The 18,265-nt window shown below is 42.7% G+C and overlaps 2 protein-coding genes across 3 annotated transcripts in view; one reads left to right on the top strand and one right to left on the bottom strand.

Annotated features, from left to right (window-relative positions):
- The window catches only part of UBTD1 (ubiquitin domain containing 1), a 52,312-nt gene extending 51,860 nt beyond the window's left edge, over positions 1 to 452 (bottom strand). Inside the window, exon 1 of one of the 2 annotated variants that reach the window (XM_022569153.3) lies at positions 16 to 452. In XM_022569153.3, coding sequence (XP_022424861.1) covers positions 16 to 85 — 70 coding nt within the window. In that variant the 5' untranslated portion in view covers positions 86 to 452. The remainder of the gene's footprint in view (positions 1 to 15) is intronic. The other variant, XM_089897980.1, reaches the window with a different exon arrangement.
- Positions 453 to 922: 470 nt separating this feature from the next.
- The window catches only part of MMS19 (MMS19 cytosolic iron-sulfur assembly component), a 32,145-nt gene continuing 14,802 nt past the window's right edge, over positions 923 to 18,265 (top strand). The window contains exons 1-8 of the mRNA XM_022569154.3: positions 923 to 1,065; positions 11,938 to 11,986; positions 13,947 to 14,047; positions 14,793 to 14,878; positions 15,269 to 15,343; positions 15,754 to 15,823; positions 16,206 to 16,334; positions 16,420 to 16,481. Of these exons, the coding sequence (XP_022424862.1) occupies positions 945 to 1,065; positions 11,938 to 11,986; positions 13,947 to 14,047; positions 14,793 to 14,878; positions 15,269 to 15,343; positions 15,754 to 15,823; positions 16,206 to 16,334; positions 16,420 to 16,481 (693 nt within the window). The 5' untranslated portion in view covers positions 923 to 944. The remainder of the gene's footprint in view (positions 1,066 to 11,937; positions 11,987 to 13,946; positions 14,048 to 14,792; positions 14,879 to 15,268; positions 15,344 to 15,753; positions 15,824 to 16,205; positions 16,335 to 16,419; positions 16,482 to 18,265) is intronic.

Raw genomic sequence — 18,265 nt, 5'->3', positions numbered from 1 at the left:
CTTCCCTGTCGTTACCTGCTCGCTTGCGGGGGTGTCCTGGGGCGGTCGGCCTCTCCCGGCGCTGTCTCCCCACGCAGTTGCCCATGCTGGCTCCTCAGCCGGGCCCCATGCACCGGAGGCGGCAGGGTGGTCGGCTGCTCCGCGCTCCTGCCCCGGAACGGCGGCGTCCCGGGTCAACGGCTCCTGCCGCCCGGCATCCGGCGCTCCCCAATCTCCCCCGGGGGCGTGCTCTACCCCTGCACCGGCTTCGCCACAAACTTTGCGGGCGAGGGGAGAGAGGGAAGTGGCCGACTACCCAGCACAGTCCCAGGTGGCCGGGCCAGGGGGGCCCGCGACGGTGCCCGGCCGGAGACCAGCTCCGCTGGAGGGGCGGAGAGAGGGGGCGGGCACCGCCGCAGCTACTCCCGGTTCGCTCGGGGCTCCCAGCTGGGGCCGGCCCCCCGGAGCCTGTCACTCACCTGCCTAACCCCGCCCCAGCCCGGCCCCGCTCCCTGCCATCCGCTCTCGGTGCCCGCGCCGGCGGCACCGCCCCCCCAGGTGCGCATGTGACCGACGACACCGCCCCCTTGGGCTGGCCTTGTTTTCTCATTGGCTTCCCCCAGGGTGCGTACCGCCCCTCGGCCCCACCCAGCCAGGTGCCCGCCCCACCGCCCGTCTCCCAGGGAGCTGGGCTGGGAATTATTCGCCCTCAAAGGCCCCCGGCTGCGTGCCCATCAGCCGCCCTCCCTCCCTGAGCCACCGCCCCGACTCCAGGCCCCACCCCTTGGGGAGGGACCGTCCCATCCCTCCCTGGAACTGCCGGGCCTGGAGCCGGCAGGCACGTAATCCAGAGAGCGCCCCGCCCCCTCATCTTTCGCCACGCAATTGGCTCAGGAGGCGCGTGCGCGGAGAGGCCCGTCCCGTGCCACCTCCCACTTCCCCTCCCACGGTTTCCAGTTCGCGTCATGGCCGCCGCCGCCGCCGCCGCCGCTCTAGAGGCGGTGGCGCCTACGGGCGCGCTGTGGGGCCTCGTGCAAGACTTCGTCATGGGTCAGCAGGAGGGCCCCGCTGACCAAGTGGCTGCAGGTACGGCCGACGGCGCCGCACGGCTTCCGCTTGGGGGCCTCCAGGAGGGAGCGGCCTCAGCACAGGCGCCGGGAGGGAAGGGAGTGAGGGACAGCGGTGACTTCGAGAGATTAGTCCGGGGCTGGTTGTGAGCACCGCGTGCTTAAGAGCCATAACAAATTGCGAGTCGCTTGCAGTCTTCCTTAAAGCGCCCTTACGCGCCTTGTCTCGGTTTATAGACATTCTGTGCGCCGGCCGGGGTTAGGAGATTAATTACCATTTCACAGATGAGGAAACAGGCCCAGCGAGGGCAAGAGACTCTCAGATCAGGCCGGTGGGGGAGCTGGGACTCGGACCCAGTTCCTGCAGTTCAGAATCACGGGCTCACGCCGCAAAAGCCCGTTGTTTCTAGGAAGTTGACGTGACAAGAAGCATCTTCAGCGGCATCAGCTCCAGTCGCGTGGCATGCTGGGAGTGGCCGGGCGGCCGGATATCTGACTGGCTGTAGTTGGAGAGAGGAGGAGAGAAACCAGTCTAGAGGGAGTTTGAGAAGTTCTGCGTATCTTCCTTAAGGTTTTCCCTCCGTTTCTTGGTAAAGTTCTTGATTAATTTGCTTTGTGACTTTTTAACGTGGAGTTTGTTTTTATCTTTTCCCCAGAACTCCACTTTCCTGCTTTTGATCAGTTTAGGGATCTCTTAGCTCTGACAGCTTATCTAAGATTTGAATAAAACAAATTACAGATTTCATTGGAATTCTGAGACTTTTCACTCTTTTAGAAAAAAAAATCTAAAAAGTTATTGAATGTTAGGAGGCCTTCAGACCTTGTGTTTAAGTAATAGAATGCAAAATAATCTTGTCAGCACAGATGCTTTTTGTCTCTATTTTTGGAAATTTTGCGTGTTTGGGGAGAAGTAAAGGATACATTTCTCTTGAAAATTGAACATATTCACTATTAGAATATGTGAGAAATGAATAATGTGAATCTGCCAGAAGTATAATACTTTGATCCTTAGCAATATTTCAATTGAATTTAATCCTTCCACCATTATTGAACACATTATTCTTGAAACACGATGCAAAGTAATAGGGATATAAATACAAATTACGCTAGATCTGTGCCTGCCAGGGACTTATAATATAGTGGGAGAGACTGCCATGCAAACGGATAGTACACCATGAAAAGGGCTGTAAGAGGTATGTGCAGGGTGACATGGAAGCATCAAGGAGCAAATAAATGCCTGATGTAGCCTTTCCACTAAGTTAACTTCTTACAGCTTTGTGCAGTATAGTGTGTCGTCAGTGCTTATGATTAACAACGACAGTGTATTATCAATGTCATTTTCCCCCATGTTTTATTATGAAAATTTTCAAACATACAGCAAAGTCTAAGTAATTTTTTCATAAGAAAAACACACATACACCCACCACCTAGATTCTACCATTAACATTTTAATATAATTTGCTTTATCATGTATCTATCTGTCATTTAAATTGCAGATAGCAGTACACTTCCCTCTAACTGCTTTGGTATGTATGTCATTGACTAGGGTTTGTTTATAGTTTAATACAAATTTTGGTGTAAAATTTGTATTCAATGAAGTGTACAAATCTTAAGCATACATTCACTGATTTTGAAAAATGCTTATACCTACCCACTATCAAGATAAAGAACATTACTATAAAAAGTGTTATTTGTAACTTTTTTCACATTTATACATTATGAACACAGTAATTTAGGGTTCTTCAAATTCAGAACACACTTGAGAAGTCAGCATGAATAAAGACCGCCAAGTTCTTATAAATATTTTTGTAGAATTTATATTTTTTGAAAAAGAAAGTGGCCTAAACTGTTGTCTAGTTTAAATTTAGCTCAGCTAAGACTGTAACACTAGCCCTGTTGTAATTTAGCTCTCCTGATTAGGAAAGGAGGTTGGTAATAACAGATAACTAACAGAGGGGTAGTAACAGATAAGGTTGAAAAGGTTTGGTGGGGTTGGATGATGCCTAACCTTGGATTCTAAACAGAGGGATTTAAATGACCTATTGTAGGTAATTGGGATCAATGTAGATCCTTGAGCAAGGGAGTCATATAGTGAAGATGAATTTGAGAAGGATTAAATCGGTATTCTCAGTCTTAGATCACAGCCTTAGTTAGGGTTGTTGAAGGCTGACAGAGTTTTAAAGCATCCCCAGAATAAGATGTGCTTTCTAATCCTCCAGCCTAAATCAAGCTTTGTTAGTGCTGAAGGGACCAGCTTTCTATTCGGCCACTCATAGCCGCATCCTCTCCTACAAATTGTAACTGCAGAAGGAACGTCCTGTGATCACAAAGGCAGCTACCACCAACTTTGTTTTGCACCTGGGTTCCTGATGAGAGTAGGTGTCAGATGTAAAGGTGCAAATGATGGAAGAGAAATGACCTGGCAGCCTAAGGGTTAAAGGCTGCTCAGCCAGGCATTCAATGGCTACCACTCCCCTCCTGGATCTTTAGTTCCAGGCAGCCAGTTGATTTGCTGTTCCCCTGATTGCTTTGCTTCCCAGATCCCTCCATTGGCTCCATCTAATTAAAGTTAGGCCTGGGATTAAAGGCCCAGTTTGAGTGCTCACTGCCTGCCCCCAAGTGTCTCCTGATTACTCCAGCCAGACATCATCTCACAGTTCAGAATCTTTGTGGTACTTATTTCTCAACCACTCATACTTACTTGCAGACTGTTTAGTAGCTACTTCTGTATACATCTCTGCATCCTACCTGCCTGTTTCTACCACCATAGTCTCCTGGAGACTAGCATAAGTAGGTGGTATAAATGAATGGAATAAAAGATGCTGAAGGAAGAATCTGGAATTTGAGGGCTAATTAGTTATAGGGCTTGGAGGAGAGGGAGGACTCTAAGATGACCTCAAGCTTTTGAGCCTGAAGATGAGCAAAAGAAAAGTACTATGTCCAAAAATTGGGAAGGGAGCTGATTTTGAACATGTTGGATTTATAGGTGATGGATATAAATTTTCTTCCTCTTGGTTATTTGGATTTGCCTTCATTTCAGTCTTTATTGTATTTTCCTACATTTGTAATTCCATGAGGAGACCACTATTCTTGAAACCAGAAAACTGTTAAAGAAAAGTAAAATATAGTTCTGAGAAATGTCTGTGGCATTCTCAGCAGAAAGGGCATTTTGAGAGCTTGATTGGAACTGAGTCCTGATTGGGAATTTTCTCTCTCCTGTTCCTTCACATCCTCCCCCCTCTCCCCTTCCCCCTTGGCTGCTACTCCAGATTCTCAAGAGGCTGCAACTCCATCAGACAGAGGTCTGATTGTGCCTTCTATGTCAGTGCTCATATAAATACTCCTTTGACGACTCCTCAGTGCCCCACACGGACTGGTGCCCTGCTGAGGAAAGAGTGGGTATTTAGCAGGTGCTAGTAGGTCCATTTTTAGAGAACAAATCTTGGACACATTGGAAAAACTTAGCCAACCTATATAGGGAAAGGAACTTACATTTATTTTTCTTATGCCAGTGAGACTACCCCTAGGAAAATTAACTTTTTATTAGCTTCTTTCATCCCTAGAGTCCAAGTGCATAATTAACAGTACTTCCAGGTATTTTTCATTTGGAAGAACTTTTATTGTTAAGAGAACTAATCACTTAAAGTTAGTGATGGACGGTCCCATACACCCAAGAATTTTACTCCTTTCCTATGTTACCCCAGGCTCTGTTTATATCACTGTGGTAACACTGAACTTGTTGTTCTTTGATTGTTTTAAGTGTCTTTCTGCCCCAACAGACTGGGCTCCTTAAAAGCTCCCTGTCTATATTTCTCTCTCCAGTCCTAACACAGTAATTGATTTATAATAGCTATTCAATAAATGTTGAATGGATAAATGAAACCAAACGTACATGACAGTTTTTTTAAAGAATGATTCAAGGAACGTGTAAGAGGGAGTAATTCTGTTTTGGGAATCAAGGAAGGCTTCACAGAAGAGTTGCCATTTGAGCTGGGTCTTGAGGAGTTGAAGTTCCTCAGACTGACAAGGGCAGGAAAGAGGCATTCCAAACCAAGGGAATGTGTTTCCAGGCTTAAGGATATGGAAGAGCTTGACATGTTGAGATTTCATGTGACTGAATGATAGGAGTTATGATCAAAGGTGAGGCTGGAGGGGGTTGAGGGCTAAATCGTGAATGACATCAAGCCAAGGAGTCAGGTCTTAGGCAATGAGGGGCAAAGGGAGATTGGTGAGCAGGGAAGTAATTGTGCATTTTAGATAGATTAGGGATTGATCAGAAGGCTTTTTTTTTTAATTGAGATAAAATTCACCACTGTAACCATTTTAAGTGTACAAATAAGTGGCTTTTAGTATATTCACAATGTTCTACAACTACCACCACTATCTAAAAGTTACAGAACCTTTTCATTACACTAAAAAGTTGAAGGCTATTTTGACAGCTGTCCCTGTATAGTCTGGTTATAAGGGATGAAAAGGAAAAGATGAAAATTTGAAAGACGTTCTAAGATAGGCTCAACAGAACTAGAATAAGATGTTAGATTTAGTTACCTTTGTGAAAACATCTTCAAAATACTGATTCTAGTTCTTTGCCACCTTATTTGCCATTTTCCTTACTCTTATTTACTGTTGCAATAGCTTTATTATTTCTTCATTTTTTCCTAATTTTGTATGACTTTTGTACTTCACTTTTATGTTTGTGCTGCATTAATTCAAGATGGATTCTTTGTGAAAGTATGAAGACTAAAGGGCTTTGCCAGGAGAATTCACCCATATACTGGGATTCAAGAAATCACATGCAAATGGATGTTTCTTTGTAATTGTAAAACAGCCAGTTTCATAATGATGTATACTGAATGCTGAAGAACTCTTTTTCATTTATAAGATTTGAGGCAACCTATATCAGTGAGATTGACTAGTAGAGAGTGTGAGGGAAACTTTCTCTGGTGGTAGAAATATTCTATATCTTGATTGGGGTGTTGGTTACTCTGGGTATACTTTTGTTAAAACTAATCAAATTATATGTTCACTGTGCATTCCACTGTATGTAAATTATACCTCAATTTTTTTTTTAATGAAAAAATTAGAGGTGACTGAGTGAGGCCTAATAGTCAGGTATTTTGTCTTAACAGCACTTGAGGTACTTCCAAAGAGAGTCCCTAGCCCAGCATACACAGAGGACTTTGATGGTGTTGCTGAAGAAGGATGGTTCAGTTCAGTAACAGTTATCAGTCCCCTATGGCTTCCTATGTGCTAACACCCTTGTGGCCGCTACTGAAATTATTTTTTAGATGGGTTTTTCAGCAGAGTTTCCTGGGTTCTGTCCAGGAGGTTCCAGAAAAGTACCCTTTTCCACCCTCCCAAATGGTGCAACTTTGTAACCCAGAAATGGGTATCTCTCTTAAGTACTGACGTTAAGGAATTGGGTGTAGAACAACTGTCAGTGCCTTGGTTTGTCCTTTTAGTCTAGCTGCTGCCCCTTCCCCCACCCCACAGCTTGCGCATTTTTCCCTTTGGCTCTTTCTCAGGAGCAGGGGCAGCACTGGGCCTTCCACATCCTGGCACGAGTAAGGCTAAGAGTGCCTGATGTCTAAATTGGTGCCAGTCACGAGCTATGAATCCCAACTAGAGCACTCCCTTCCTCAGTCAGATCGGACTTCTTACTCTAGTACCAGATTGCGCCTCAGCTCAGTTCACAGCTATTGTTCAGAGACTACAGACTTAAGGGGGACTGGAAGTTTAGGAGTTTTCTCAAGCCTGTTTTTCACCTAGCCAAAGTCTGGTGTTGTCGAGAGCCGACTAATTAGGTCTTGCATTTAGAAGTAGGTGGGTTGGGGACCCAGAACAGGCTGCGAAAGTAATTCCCTGATTGCCACACCTTATTGAGCTAAAACTCCTCTACGTTAATCAAACGCTTAGGAAGATGGCTAACCTTTGCTCTTTGTTTCTCCTTTGAAAATTTATCCCACGATGATTCTGTTAGATCTATGTGAATTACCATTGTGCTGTTAAAATTGCATTTTCAAAAATAAGTAATACACTCACATGGTGCAACATTCAAAAGGTGCAAAAGGATACACAGTGAGAAGTCTCCCTTCCATCCCAAGATGGCATGCAGACTGTGACAAATGAATTTACTATATTACTAGTGTATGATATATCCTTGCTAAAGGGGGTGGGGGGAAAAGCTGATCTAAGTGACTTTGGAAAACAGTATTTTGTCTGGAGACTATAAGGCTAAAGACAAAACTGTACATAAATACTGTACTCTGCTTATAAATTTGTTTCTCACAGAGGCTGACAATTCTGAAAGTAGTTTATTAGCTACACTAGTGTTGAAAAGAATAATAAATGGTATAATAGATAATGGGAACCAGGTTTCTCACTGTCAGAGAAATAAATTACAAATAAGCAAGGGGGAAGGCTAGAATGAACCCTGTGGCACTAGATTAGAGAGGAGACTAATATGACCTTATGTTTAGTTTAATATATATGGGTAGATACAGACATAATGATAATATGTGTGTATACGTGGGTTAGAATACGTACATATATTTCCCAGCTCTCTCTGCTGAGGAGGGCCTAGAGGCAGTGACACCCCAATAGCAATGAGCACAGTTACACCCAGATCTTGGTTTTTAATACCATTCTCCAATAAAAGGAACCAGGGCTTCTTGGAGAAAAGGCTGATTCATGGGTTGGGGCAGGGAAGTTACAAGATGACCCTGTAGTATTTTGTAGTGCCAGAAAGTAAGAAAGCACTTAAAAAAATAAAAGGATGGGGCATGTCAAAGGGACACTGGTGCCAACCTAAAAAAGCTCCCCATGGCCAAAGATAGAAAATTTGAGCAAGAAAATAACCTAGTATTGGGGCTTCCCTGGTGGCGCAGTGGTTGAGAGTCCGCCTGCCGATGCAGGGGACACGGGTTCGCGCCCTGGTCCGGGAAGATCCCACATGCCGCAGAGCGGGTAGGCCCGTGAGCCATGGCCGCTGAGCCTGCGCGTCCGGAGCCTGTGCTCCGCAATGGGAGAGGCCACAACAGTGAGAGGCCCGCGCACCGCAAAAAAAACCAAAAAAACACCTAGTATTGGATTATAACCCAAGGAATAAAATAAATATACATGAGCTTATGCTGATGTAAACAACTGAATAAATGAAGAAAAGAGATGAATCTTCCTTAGAATAACTCCAAATAACATAGATAAATACTCTCCTTCTAGGAAATGAAGCTTAATCTCCCGTTTCCCCTTAACTGTGGACTGGACTTAGTGACTCCCTTCCAAAGGAAAGAGTGTGGGAAAAGAAAAAATAGTATGTATGGTGCAGAGACCTGCTGACACTACCTTAACCAAGTGATCAAAGTTAAAATCACCAGTGATAAGTCATGTTGATATACTGTACCTATGATATGATGTGATGAGAAAGGCACTTCACCTCTATGCTATTCTTTCTCCAAATCCATAACCCCAGGCTAAACATGAGGAAAACATCAAAGAAACCCATATCAAGGGACATTCAATAAAGTAATTCTTTTAAAATCAAGGTCATGAAAAGCAAGGAAGACTGAGAAACTTTCACAGACTAGAGGAGACTAAGGATTCATGATGGCTAGTTGCAATGTGGTATCCTTAATTGGATCCTGAAACAGGAAAATTACATTAGTGGAAAAACTGGTAAAATCTGAATAAAGTCTAGAGTTTAATTAAAAGTAATATACAAATGCTAATCTCTGTTAGTTTCGACAGATGTACTATGTAAGATGGTAACATTCAGGGAAACTGGGCAAGGGGTATACAGGAACTCTATACTGTCTTTACAACCTTTTTTTAAATCTAAAATTATTCCAAAGTGTAAAACATTTTTTTAAGTCTACCTCTCAACCCCCAGCTACCCGTCTCCCTCCTTAGAGACAACCAGTGTTACTAATTCCTTTCATCTTCTAGAGATATAAATAAATACAAATAGAAATAATTCTCCCTCCCTTTAAAAACAATGCTATGCACATACTATTTACTATTTATGTACACTCTATTTATGTTCTGCTTTTAAATCTTTTCCCACTATCAGTATAAATATACAGGTTCCTCAGTCTTTTTTCAATTTTTTTCCTAAGTAGTTACAGAGAATTCTATTATGGATGTACTATAACTTATTTAACTTGTTTCTTTTTTTTTTAAATTTTATTTATGTATTGTTTATACAGCAGGTTCTTATTAGTTATCTATTTTATACATATTAGTGTATACATGTCAATCCCAATCTCCCAATTCATCCCACCACCACCACCACCACCACCCTCCCCGCCACTTTCCCCCCTTGGTGTCCATAGGTTTGTTCTCTACATCTGTGTCTCTATTTCTACCTTGCAAACTGGTTCATCTGTACCATTTTTCTAGATTCCACATATATGCGTCAATATATGACATTTGTTTTTCTCTTTCTGACTTACTTCACTCTGTAGTCTCTAGGTCCATCCTCCTCTCTACAGATGACCCAATTTCGTTCCTTTCTATGGCTGAGTAATATTCCATTGTATATATGTGCCACATCTTTATCCATTCATCTGTCGATGGACACTTAGGTTGCTTCCATGTCCCAGCCATTTGTTGTTTGCAGTCATTTGCTATTATAAATCATTCTGAAATGAAAAAACTTGTACATGCATTATTTTGCACTTTTACAAGTATGTAGGATAAATTCTGAGAAGATTCCCTGGATTAAAGCCTACATACATTTGTAATTTAAAAAGTGTTTTCAAATTGCCTTATATAGGGACTTCTCTGGTGGTCCAGTGGTTAAGACTCCGCGCTTCCACTGCAGGGGGCGCAGGTTCGATCCCTAGTCAAGCAGTTAAAATCCTCCATGCCCCACAGGCGCGGCCAAAAAAAGGGGGGGGGTGCTCCATAAAAGGGCAGTACCAATTTTTACTCCACCTACAGTGTTTAAGAGTGCCTTAATTCCACGCACCATCACCAAAAAAAAGCGTGATACAAAATGTTTGATCTTTGCCAGTCTAGTATGTTAAAAACCAACGTTTTGGGGAGTTGAATTTGCATTCCTGTTAATATGGTTGAGCATCTTTTAAAATTGGTTGTTGGTCTTTTTTCTCAATGACTTGTAGAAGTGCTTTTTATATTGGTAAAATAGCCCTTTGTTATAAGAATTGCAAATATTTTTTCCCAGTTTGTCTTATGATGTTTGTTTTTGCCTTGCAGAAAATCCAATTTTTTTTTTTAATGTAGCTGATTTTAACCAATCTTTTCTTTTATGGCTAAATATAACTATGTTATACTTAGAAATGTTCTTGTGTGTTTTTTTCTTTAATCCATTTGATATTTACTTTGGTGAAAGATTCAGAGCCATTGGTTTGTTTGTTTGTTTGTTTGTTTCAAATATTTACCCAATCATGCCAACACCATTTATTGAATAGTCTGTTTTTCATTAATTGAAATATGATTTTTAAAATCATATTCTCATGTATTTGTGTCTCTTTCTGGATTTGCTATTCTATTTCTGTACCATTGATTTCTTTGAATATGAACTCATACTACACTGGTTACTTTTATTATGGAAAACATAAAGTATATTCAAAACTATACAGTATTTTATGGGCTTCCCTGGTGGCGCAGTGGTTAAGAGTCCGCCTGCCAATGCAGGGGACGCGGGTTCGTGCCCGGGTCCGGGAAGATCCCACATGCCGCGGAGCAGCTGGGCCCATGAGCCATGGCCGCTAAGCCTGCACGTCCAGAGCCTGTGCTCTGCAACGGGAGAGGCCACAACAGTGAGAGGCCCGCGTACCGCCAAAAAAAAACAAAAACAAAAACAAAAAACTATACGGTATTTTAATTACTGTGACTTTATAACAATCTTTTACTATCTGGAAGAACTGCCTTCCCTCCCTCCCTCATTGCTCTTTTTCAGAATTTGCCTGTCTAATTATGTATTATTTTTAACACAGTAACTTTCTCAGTGGTTCTTCAAAGTTTTCACCATTCAGATATTCACATTTATATATATATATATATATTTTTTTTTTTTTTTTTTGCCTGCGTTGGGTCTTTGTTGCTGCTTGCAGGTTTTCTGTAGTTGCAGTGAGCAGGGGCTACTCTTCGTTGCAGTGCGTGGGCTTCTCATTGCGGTGGCTTCTTTTGTTGTGGAGCACAGGCTCTAGGTGCGTGGGCTACAGTAGTTGCAGCACGTGGGCTCAGTAGTGTGGCACGCAGGCCATAGAGCGCACGGGCTTCAGTAGTTTTGGCGCATGGGCTCAGTAGTTGTGGCTCTCAGGCTCTAGAGTGCAGGCTCAGTAGTTGTGGCACATGGGTTCAGTTGCTCCACGGCATGTGGGATCTTCCCGGAGCAGGGATTGAACCTGTGTCCCCTGCATTGGCAGGCAAATTCTTAACCACTGAGCCACCAGAGAAGTCCCCAAATATTCACATTTTTTGTTAGGTTTATATCTAGGTATTTTTCTCTCTCTTTCTCTCTTTTTTATTTTTATTTGTTGCTATTGTAAATAGGCTCTTTTTTCCTTTATATAAATTTTCAGGCTATTGTATGTGTGTATGTGAAAGTTCTTAATTTCATATTAATTTTGTACCTAGCCACCCTAATGAATTATTTTGTTTGATTTTTTTCATTTATTTCTCTTGGATTTTCTAGATAAACAGTTACCTGCAAATGATATATTGACTTTCTTTTCAGTTTTTATACTTGGAGCTGCATACTTGAAGTGTTACAGAAATGCTTTTCATGTAGGAGAGGCTCTTGGCAAGCACAGTGGGCCCCATGGTGTAAGACCTAGGGTAGGCAAAAACATTGGTAATTAGAGCCATTGAACCCTGGGATGGAATTTTATTTTTGTTTTTTCAGATTTCTTTTTCTTCTTTCCTTTAGATGTGAAATCTGGAAGCTATACGGTGTTACAAGTGGTGGAAGCCCTTGGGTAAGAGCCTCTGCTCTAGAATACCAGCCTCCAGCCCTGGCGCTGCACTCTGAAAAAGTTATTTTGTCCTGAATTTCTCCCACTGTAGCCCAACACCCTCCTCCCCCTCCCATATCAGTACCTCAGGTTAAGCCAGTGTTTCTCCTGAAAAATGATTCTTGCCACCTGACTGAGGCCCCTAAGGAAGTGTTGGGAACACCGCCTATGGGTCACATTAGCTCCTGGGTCAGCCCACAGGTTTAGGCTGAGATGGGTGGTTGAAAGCCATCAACTGTTAGTTAATTAGAGCTGGGATTCCTCTTCTGCTTCTTTAGACCCACCCTCCCCAATAGGATTCTAGTCAGCCTACATCTGACTCAGACCTGCTGTGAGCCCAGCCTGGGGAGTGGTCAAGAGGCTGACCTTGCACCAGGTTCCCCACTATAAGAAAAGGCTTGGAAAAACAGCTGGAAGACCAGTGTTACCACCAGATATTCCAAGCTCCAGAGGAACTATATGCTTGTAGTCTAATGTCTGCTTTCCTCATATTTCGTACTTGGTAGACCATTTAAATTGACATTTAAATTAGAGAAGGTTGTTAACTGTCATGGCTAGCATGTCTTCTAAAACAGAAAAAACTAGAAAATTGGGGAGAGGGTGGGGGAGTAAGGTCACTATTATGCATTTTTCCCACATAAGAGACCTTTTGGCCTTTCTCCTCATGTTGTGGCCTTGGTCCATTTTTTTTTAAATAACAGCTTTATCGAGATACAATTTATGTATCATAAAGTTCACCATTTTAAAGTGTGTTTTCACAGATTTGTATGACCCTTATCACAGTCAGTTTTAAGACATTTTCATCACCCCAAAGAGAAACCCCACGCCCATTAGCAATCACTCCCCATTCCTTTCTCTTCCTAGCCCCTGGCAACCACTAATCTACTCTGTCTCTGTGGATTTGCCTGTGCTGAAAATTTCACATAAATGGAATTACACAGTAATATGTAACCTTTGTGATTGGCTTCTTTCACTTAGCATAATGTTTTCAAAGTTCATCCCTGTTGTAGCATGTATCAGTACTTCATTTCTTGCTGAACAATATTCTGTTATATGGGTATACCACATTTTGTTTAACCATTCATCAGTTGAGGGATATCTGAGTTGTTTCCACATTTTGGCTATTCTGAATAATGCTGCTATGAGCATTTGTGTGCCTTGGTCCATTTTTAAATGCACAGTTTTCTACTTCTACCTTTCTATAAGTTCCTGTCCTAAGGATTCTGTCAAAAGTGAGCTTCTTTTTACCCCATTACCCCTAGCTATAGATACTCTTAACCTTGAGGTTTCATTCATGTATCCTGGCCAGTTCTCCTTCAGAAGTCTTCTACCTCCTGCATTTACTTAGATTCCTTCTGGTATGTCTAAATGTGAGTTGTTTTGAAAATAAATCACCTCCTTGTTGCTTCAGCCTAGGTCCTCCCATATCAATAATGCTAAATAGTTAAAACCTTTACTCTGACCATCTTACTTTGTAAACTTCCAATTATAAAGACCATAATGGTCTTCCAGTTATAAAGACGATATGGTCCCTAAGACTACAGTGGTTGCTTTAACAGTGATATATTTATTCTCCTCCTGTTTTGGTAGAAGCTGCAGCTGCCAGTCATCTCTTGAGCCCTGTGGTTAGCTGCTAAGCTCTGTTTCAGAGGAATGTCACAGTTGTATGAGAAGGAGTAAGCCCCATGCCCAGTCAGTGCCTGGAGATGGACACTTCTGTTGGCTGTGGTGTCACGTATGCCTCTAATGATGCCAGGTCAATCTGGGGATTGGCCTTAGTGTTGTCTGTAATGCTAAGCACCTCCAGAATACCTTCCTGGGCTGGCTTCCATGCCCAGGGGGTAAGTGTGACTAATTGCAAAATATTTACTTCAAAAGTTTGAACTGGGTAATGTCAGGCTGTCTCTATCTTACTTTACCCCAGGTCCTCTCTAGAGAATCCAGAACCCCGAACTCGAGCACGAGGAATCCAGCTCTTGTCACAGGTGCTACTGCAGTGTCACTCCTTGCTCCTGGAGAAGGAAGGTACTGGCATCGCTAGTAGGAGTGCTGAGCCAAGGCCTCGATCTATTCAAGCCAACTTTACAGGGAGGGAGGGAGGACATAAGGTATCTGTGAACTCTTAATTCAGGGTCTTCATTCCTCACTGGTATATGTGGCAGAGAAGATAAGAATTGAGACACAAGACACATGGATTTCAAATGTAGCCTTAGACAGTATTTTTCAGTATATCTTCCCCTCTTTGTAAAATGGACAAAGTAGTGTTTCATAGATGGAGTGGAAAAGTAATGAAATATCAAAGTGTTTTGAAGTCCTGAGGAAAAAAGCCAACAACTTATTTATCTTCTATAAAGCTTTATTAGCATCTAGCCATGCCCATTTATTTACCTATTGTGTATGCTGCTTTTATGTTACAGTGGCCCAGTTGAGTAGTTTTGAGATACTATGTCCTACAAGCCTAAAATATTTACTGTCTGGCCCTTTGAGAAAATTTGCCAACCCAAGTTCTGTAGAAAGGCAGTTCTCGGCTTGAGAATGGGTTTGATTGTGACCTAGTGAGAATGGATAATAAAAGATGTTCACCTATTTTCCTGACAGATCAAGGAAGTCACCCTCAAATGGGAGGGCTTGGGACATATCTCTCAGTGAAGGAGAAAATTTGTAGTGAAGCCCAAGCAGGAACAGCCCTTATAAACTTTGGGAAGGAGCAAAGCCGGTGGGCCCTCCTCCAGCCTGTGTAAACTAACGGCTGAATTTCTGGTCTGTGCAGTGGTACACTTGATCCTATTCTATGAGAACCGGCTGAAGGACCATCATCTTGTGATCCCGTCTGTCCTGCAGGGTTTGAGGGCACTTGTGAGTTCTTTTTTGTATTACATACCATGTTTGCAGGAACCTATTTCCAGTGAATTCTCTCCTTCCCCTTAGAGGGTGAGACTTCAAGTGCTTCAAAGCAGATGCCCAGATGTGGGAGTAAACTAGTCTCAGCCAGCTCCACTTCTGTTTTTAGTTTGTAGAGTAAAAGTATCCTTTGGGGACTGGAATTCAAAGCCAAACTGGAAGGAGCTGCAGAGACCTAATCAACTTGAGAAAAGGGACCATGTATCTCACTGTTAGCACTTCTTCCCAAACCTGGATGTTGTGATTCCCACTGTAGCTAAATAGCCCTGTTTTAGGCTTGTGTCTTGAAGGCTGTGCTAGAATTCCCAGAATTCCCTCTGTGCTCACACTTCTCTTCTCCCCCAGAGCCTGTGTGTGGCCCTGCCCCCAGGGCTGGCTGTCTCCGTGCTTAAAGCCATCTTCCAGGAGGTCCACGTACAGGTGAGTGATAACAGTCACCTTGGTATTCTCCTCTATCTCCCAGCCATTGACATAACTAGAATTAGATGGCAAAAAAAACTGCCTTCTAAGTTCTGAACTCTTTCAGGTCTTTGACCATGTTCACATGCTATCCCTTGCTACTGTATAAGGAGAGCGAGGCATGCCATTATGTCTGACCTGTGTCCTCTTACACTTAAAGTAAGACATACAGCAGACAGGTTTTGGTTATCGGTTCCACTGCTGGACTGCTGGGCAATAGCCGTATCCTTTCTCTACATTTCCTCTGAGGTTCATCTTATACTGGTGTAAAGAGCACTGTCCACTTAGAGATTGTGAAGCAGGAAGTAGTTTTGTCAGCTGAGGTATTCTTTGGGCACTTTCTTTACTTACTTCCTGTCTCTCCTACCAAGTCCCTGCCACAGGTGGACCGACACACAGTCTACAGTATCATCACCAACTTCATGCGAACCCGGGAAGAAGGTAAGAGGCAGGGCTCTCTGGAAAATCTGAAAAGTGAGCACATCTTTTTTTCCCCCCGTTACCAGGACTCATTTTAGCCCAGGGGTGATATAGAAGAGCCAGTACTTTGAGAGGATGATAAAGGGAAACTGGGAGCCACTCACTCCCCAGGAAAGTAAAGAAACAGTGGAGTTTGAGCTGATGTTTTAAATTCTTACCGCTGTAACAATTATGTATTGTTGCACATCTTCTCTTCACTGAGAACTCTCTTGGAATAGGAAAACAGAAAGGGCCTGCTCTGGTAGGCAGGAAAGTCAGTGATAGCAGAGGGAGAACACAGGCCAGAAGAAAGCCCAGCTTTCTATCCCACGGGACAGTAATGATCTTGTTCTCTCCTCCGCAGAGCTGAAGGGCCTAGGAGCTGATTTCACCTTTGGCTTCATCCAGGTGATGGATGGGGAAAAGGATCCCCGTAATCTTCTGGTGGCCTTCCGCATCGTCCATGACCTCATCTCCAGAGACTATAGCCTGGGTACACCCTTGTAGCCTTCAATTAGCTGGTTGGGGCTTGTCAGATGAGAGGCTTATAAGTCTTCATTCTTTCTCTGTTGCCTTAGGACCCTTTGTGGAGGAGTTGTTTGAAGTGACATCCTGTTACTTCCCTATTGATTTTACCCCTGTAAGTAGTACCTTTCATTCATTCACTCATTCAGATATTTGTCCAGTGTCTGTTATGTGCCAGGCCCAGTTCTAGGCCCTGAGGGTGCAGCGGTGAACAAAAGAAACAATCCCCGCCCTCAAGAACTTAATGTTTTAGTAAACTGGCAAGTGGAAAAACATTTGCCATGGGAGGAAGGGTTCAATTCGGCAGGTATTTGGGAGACTCCTTGACAAAGTATGTAGTGCTTCGAACTACAGGATTGTATAACATGATTCATGTCCTTGAAAGTTGAAACATTTAAGTAACAGTAAGAGATTGTGGACCAAAACAAGTGGTGTTATAATTGCTCAAAGAAGACAGAGTTTAGTGTGAGCTAGAGTAGGCAGGAACTGACTTCACAGATAAGATAGGATTTCTGTTGGTTTCTGAAGGATGTGTAGGATATGATCCTGGATTCTGAGGGTGCATCTCAGGCAGTAGAAACAAATTGACTAAACACAGACGACACAGTTGAGCATAGGGTGTACAGGAGGTGTTTGCTCTGATGCCCTCGGACTTTCCTCCCACTCTGCATCTTGATTTTCCTTCTTTTTCCAAATACTGAGGGTCTCATCACTATATGGGTACGCATGGGTATGTGTACTGCAAGCATTAGTGATTTGGAAAAAATGAAAGGAGTTATACCACAGCATACCAAACTACATTGGAGCACTGACTCTCAGTGCCTTTAAAGATACACAGCCATTTTTGCCATAGGGAATTTCTTAACCAGCTTATTCTAGTTGACATCAACTGCTTGGGACCACCGCTCTGATATTCTTTTCATCTCTTTTGTAATCAGTATCACTGTTTCTTCTCAGAAGAACTTAAGCCTTTTAAATAGGGACACCTGGCTTTTAGTGTAACAATTTATGTTAGAAATATTCTTTATGGTCTTACCAATCTGTTTTGGCCATTTGCCATCCTCACAGTGGATCACATCAGTATAAGTGATGGTTCCTATCCTGTGTGTAGGGGTCAGCAAACTTTCTGTTAGGGCCAGATAGTTACTATTTTAGACTTTGCAGGCTATATGGTCTCTGTTGAAGCTCCTCACCTCTGCTGTTCTAGCACAGAAATGGCCATAGACACTGGAATGTGGTACAGTGGCTATATTGCAATAAAACTTTATTTATGGACACGGAAATTTAAATTTCATATAATTTTCATGTGTCACAAGATACTATTCTTTTGATTTTTTTTCAATGACTTAAAAATGTAAAAACCATTCTTAACTTGGCCATACAGTCTTAACTGGTTGCTTCCTACTCTTAATGCAGAGTAGATAATCTTCCTTTACCATCATCTAGGGATTCCTTTGTCTTTTCTCTTGGATTGGATCTCTTATCTCCTGGGTTTATGTACTTCCTATTTTATAGTTTACTCCCTCATTTTGGTGGTGCACATCCCTTATTAGCTTCCCCAGTGTGTAAAAAGAGTGAAACATTTAGATTTTTGTAAATCTAGAATGTCTTCATTCTTTCCTCCCACTTATTGACAATATGGGTATGAAATTGAAGGCATTGCTACATTTACCTCTAATTTTCAGTTGCTGTGAAGAAGTCTAAATTCTTTTTGATTTGCAAAACTTTATGGTCACTTTTTTTCCTCTTTTCTGGAAGCTTTTAAGTTTTGACTATTTTCCCCCAATATATTGAAAATTCACAATTATGTGCCTTAGTACGGGTCTGCTTTCATGCATTGTATTGGGTACTTGGTAGGTCCCATCAATCTGGAAACTCATGTCCTTCAGTCCTGGGAAA

Source organism: Delphinapterus leucas, chromosome 16, assembly GCF_059928025.1.
Source record: "Delphinapterus leucas isolate spDelLeu-1000000601 "Yukka" chromosome 16, BTC_Dleu_Yukka2, whole genome shotgun sequence".
Taxonomy (NCBI): domain Eukaryota; kingdom Metazoa; phylum Chordata; class Mammalia; order Artiodactyla; family Monodontidae; genus Delphinapterus; species Delphinapterus leucas.
The sequence above is the reverse complement of the archived record's forward strand: the minus strand, read 5'-3'. Positions and strand labels throughout refer to the sequence as shown.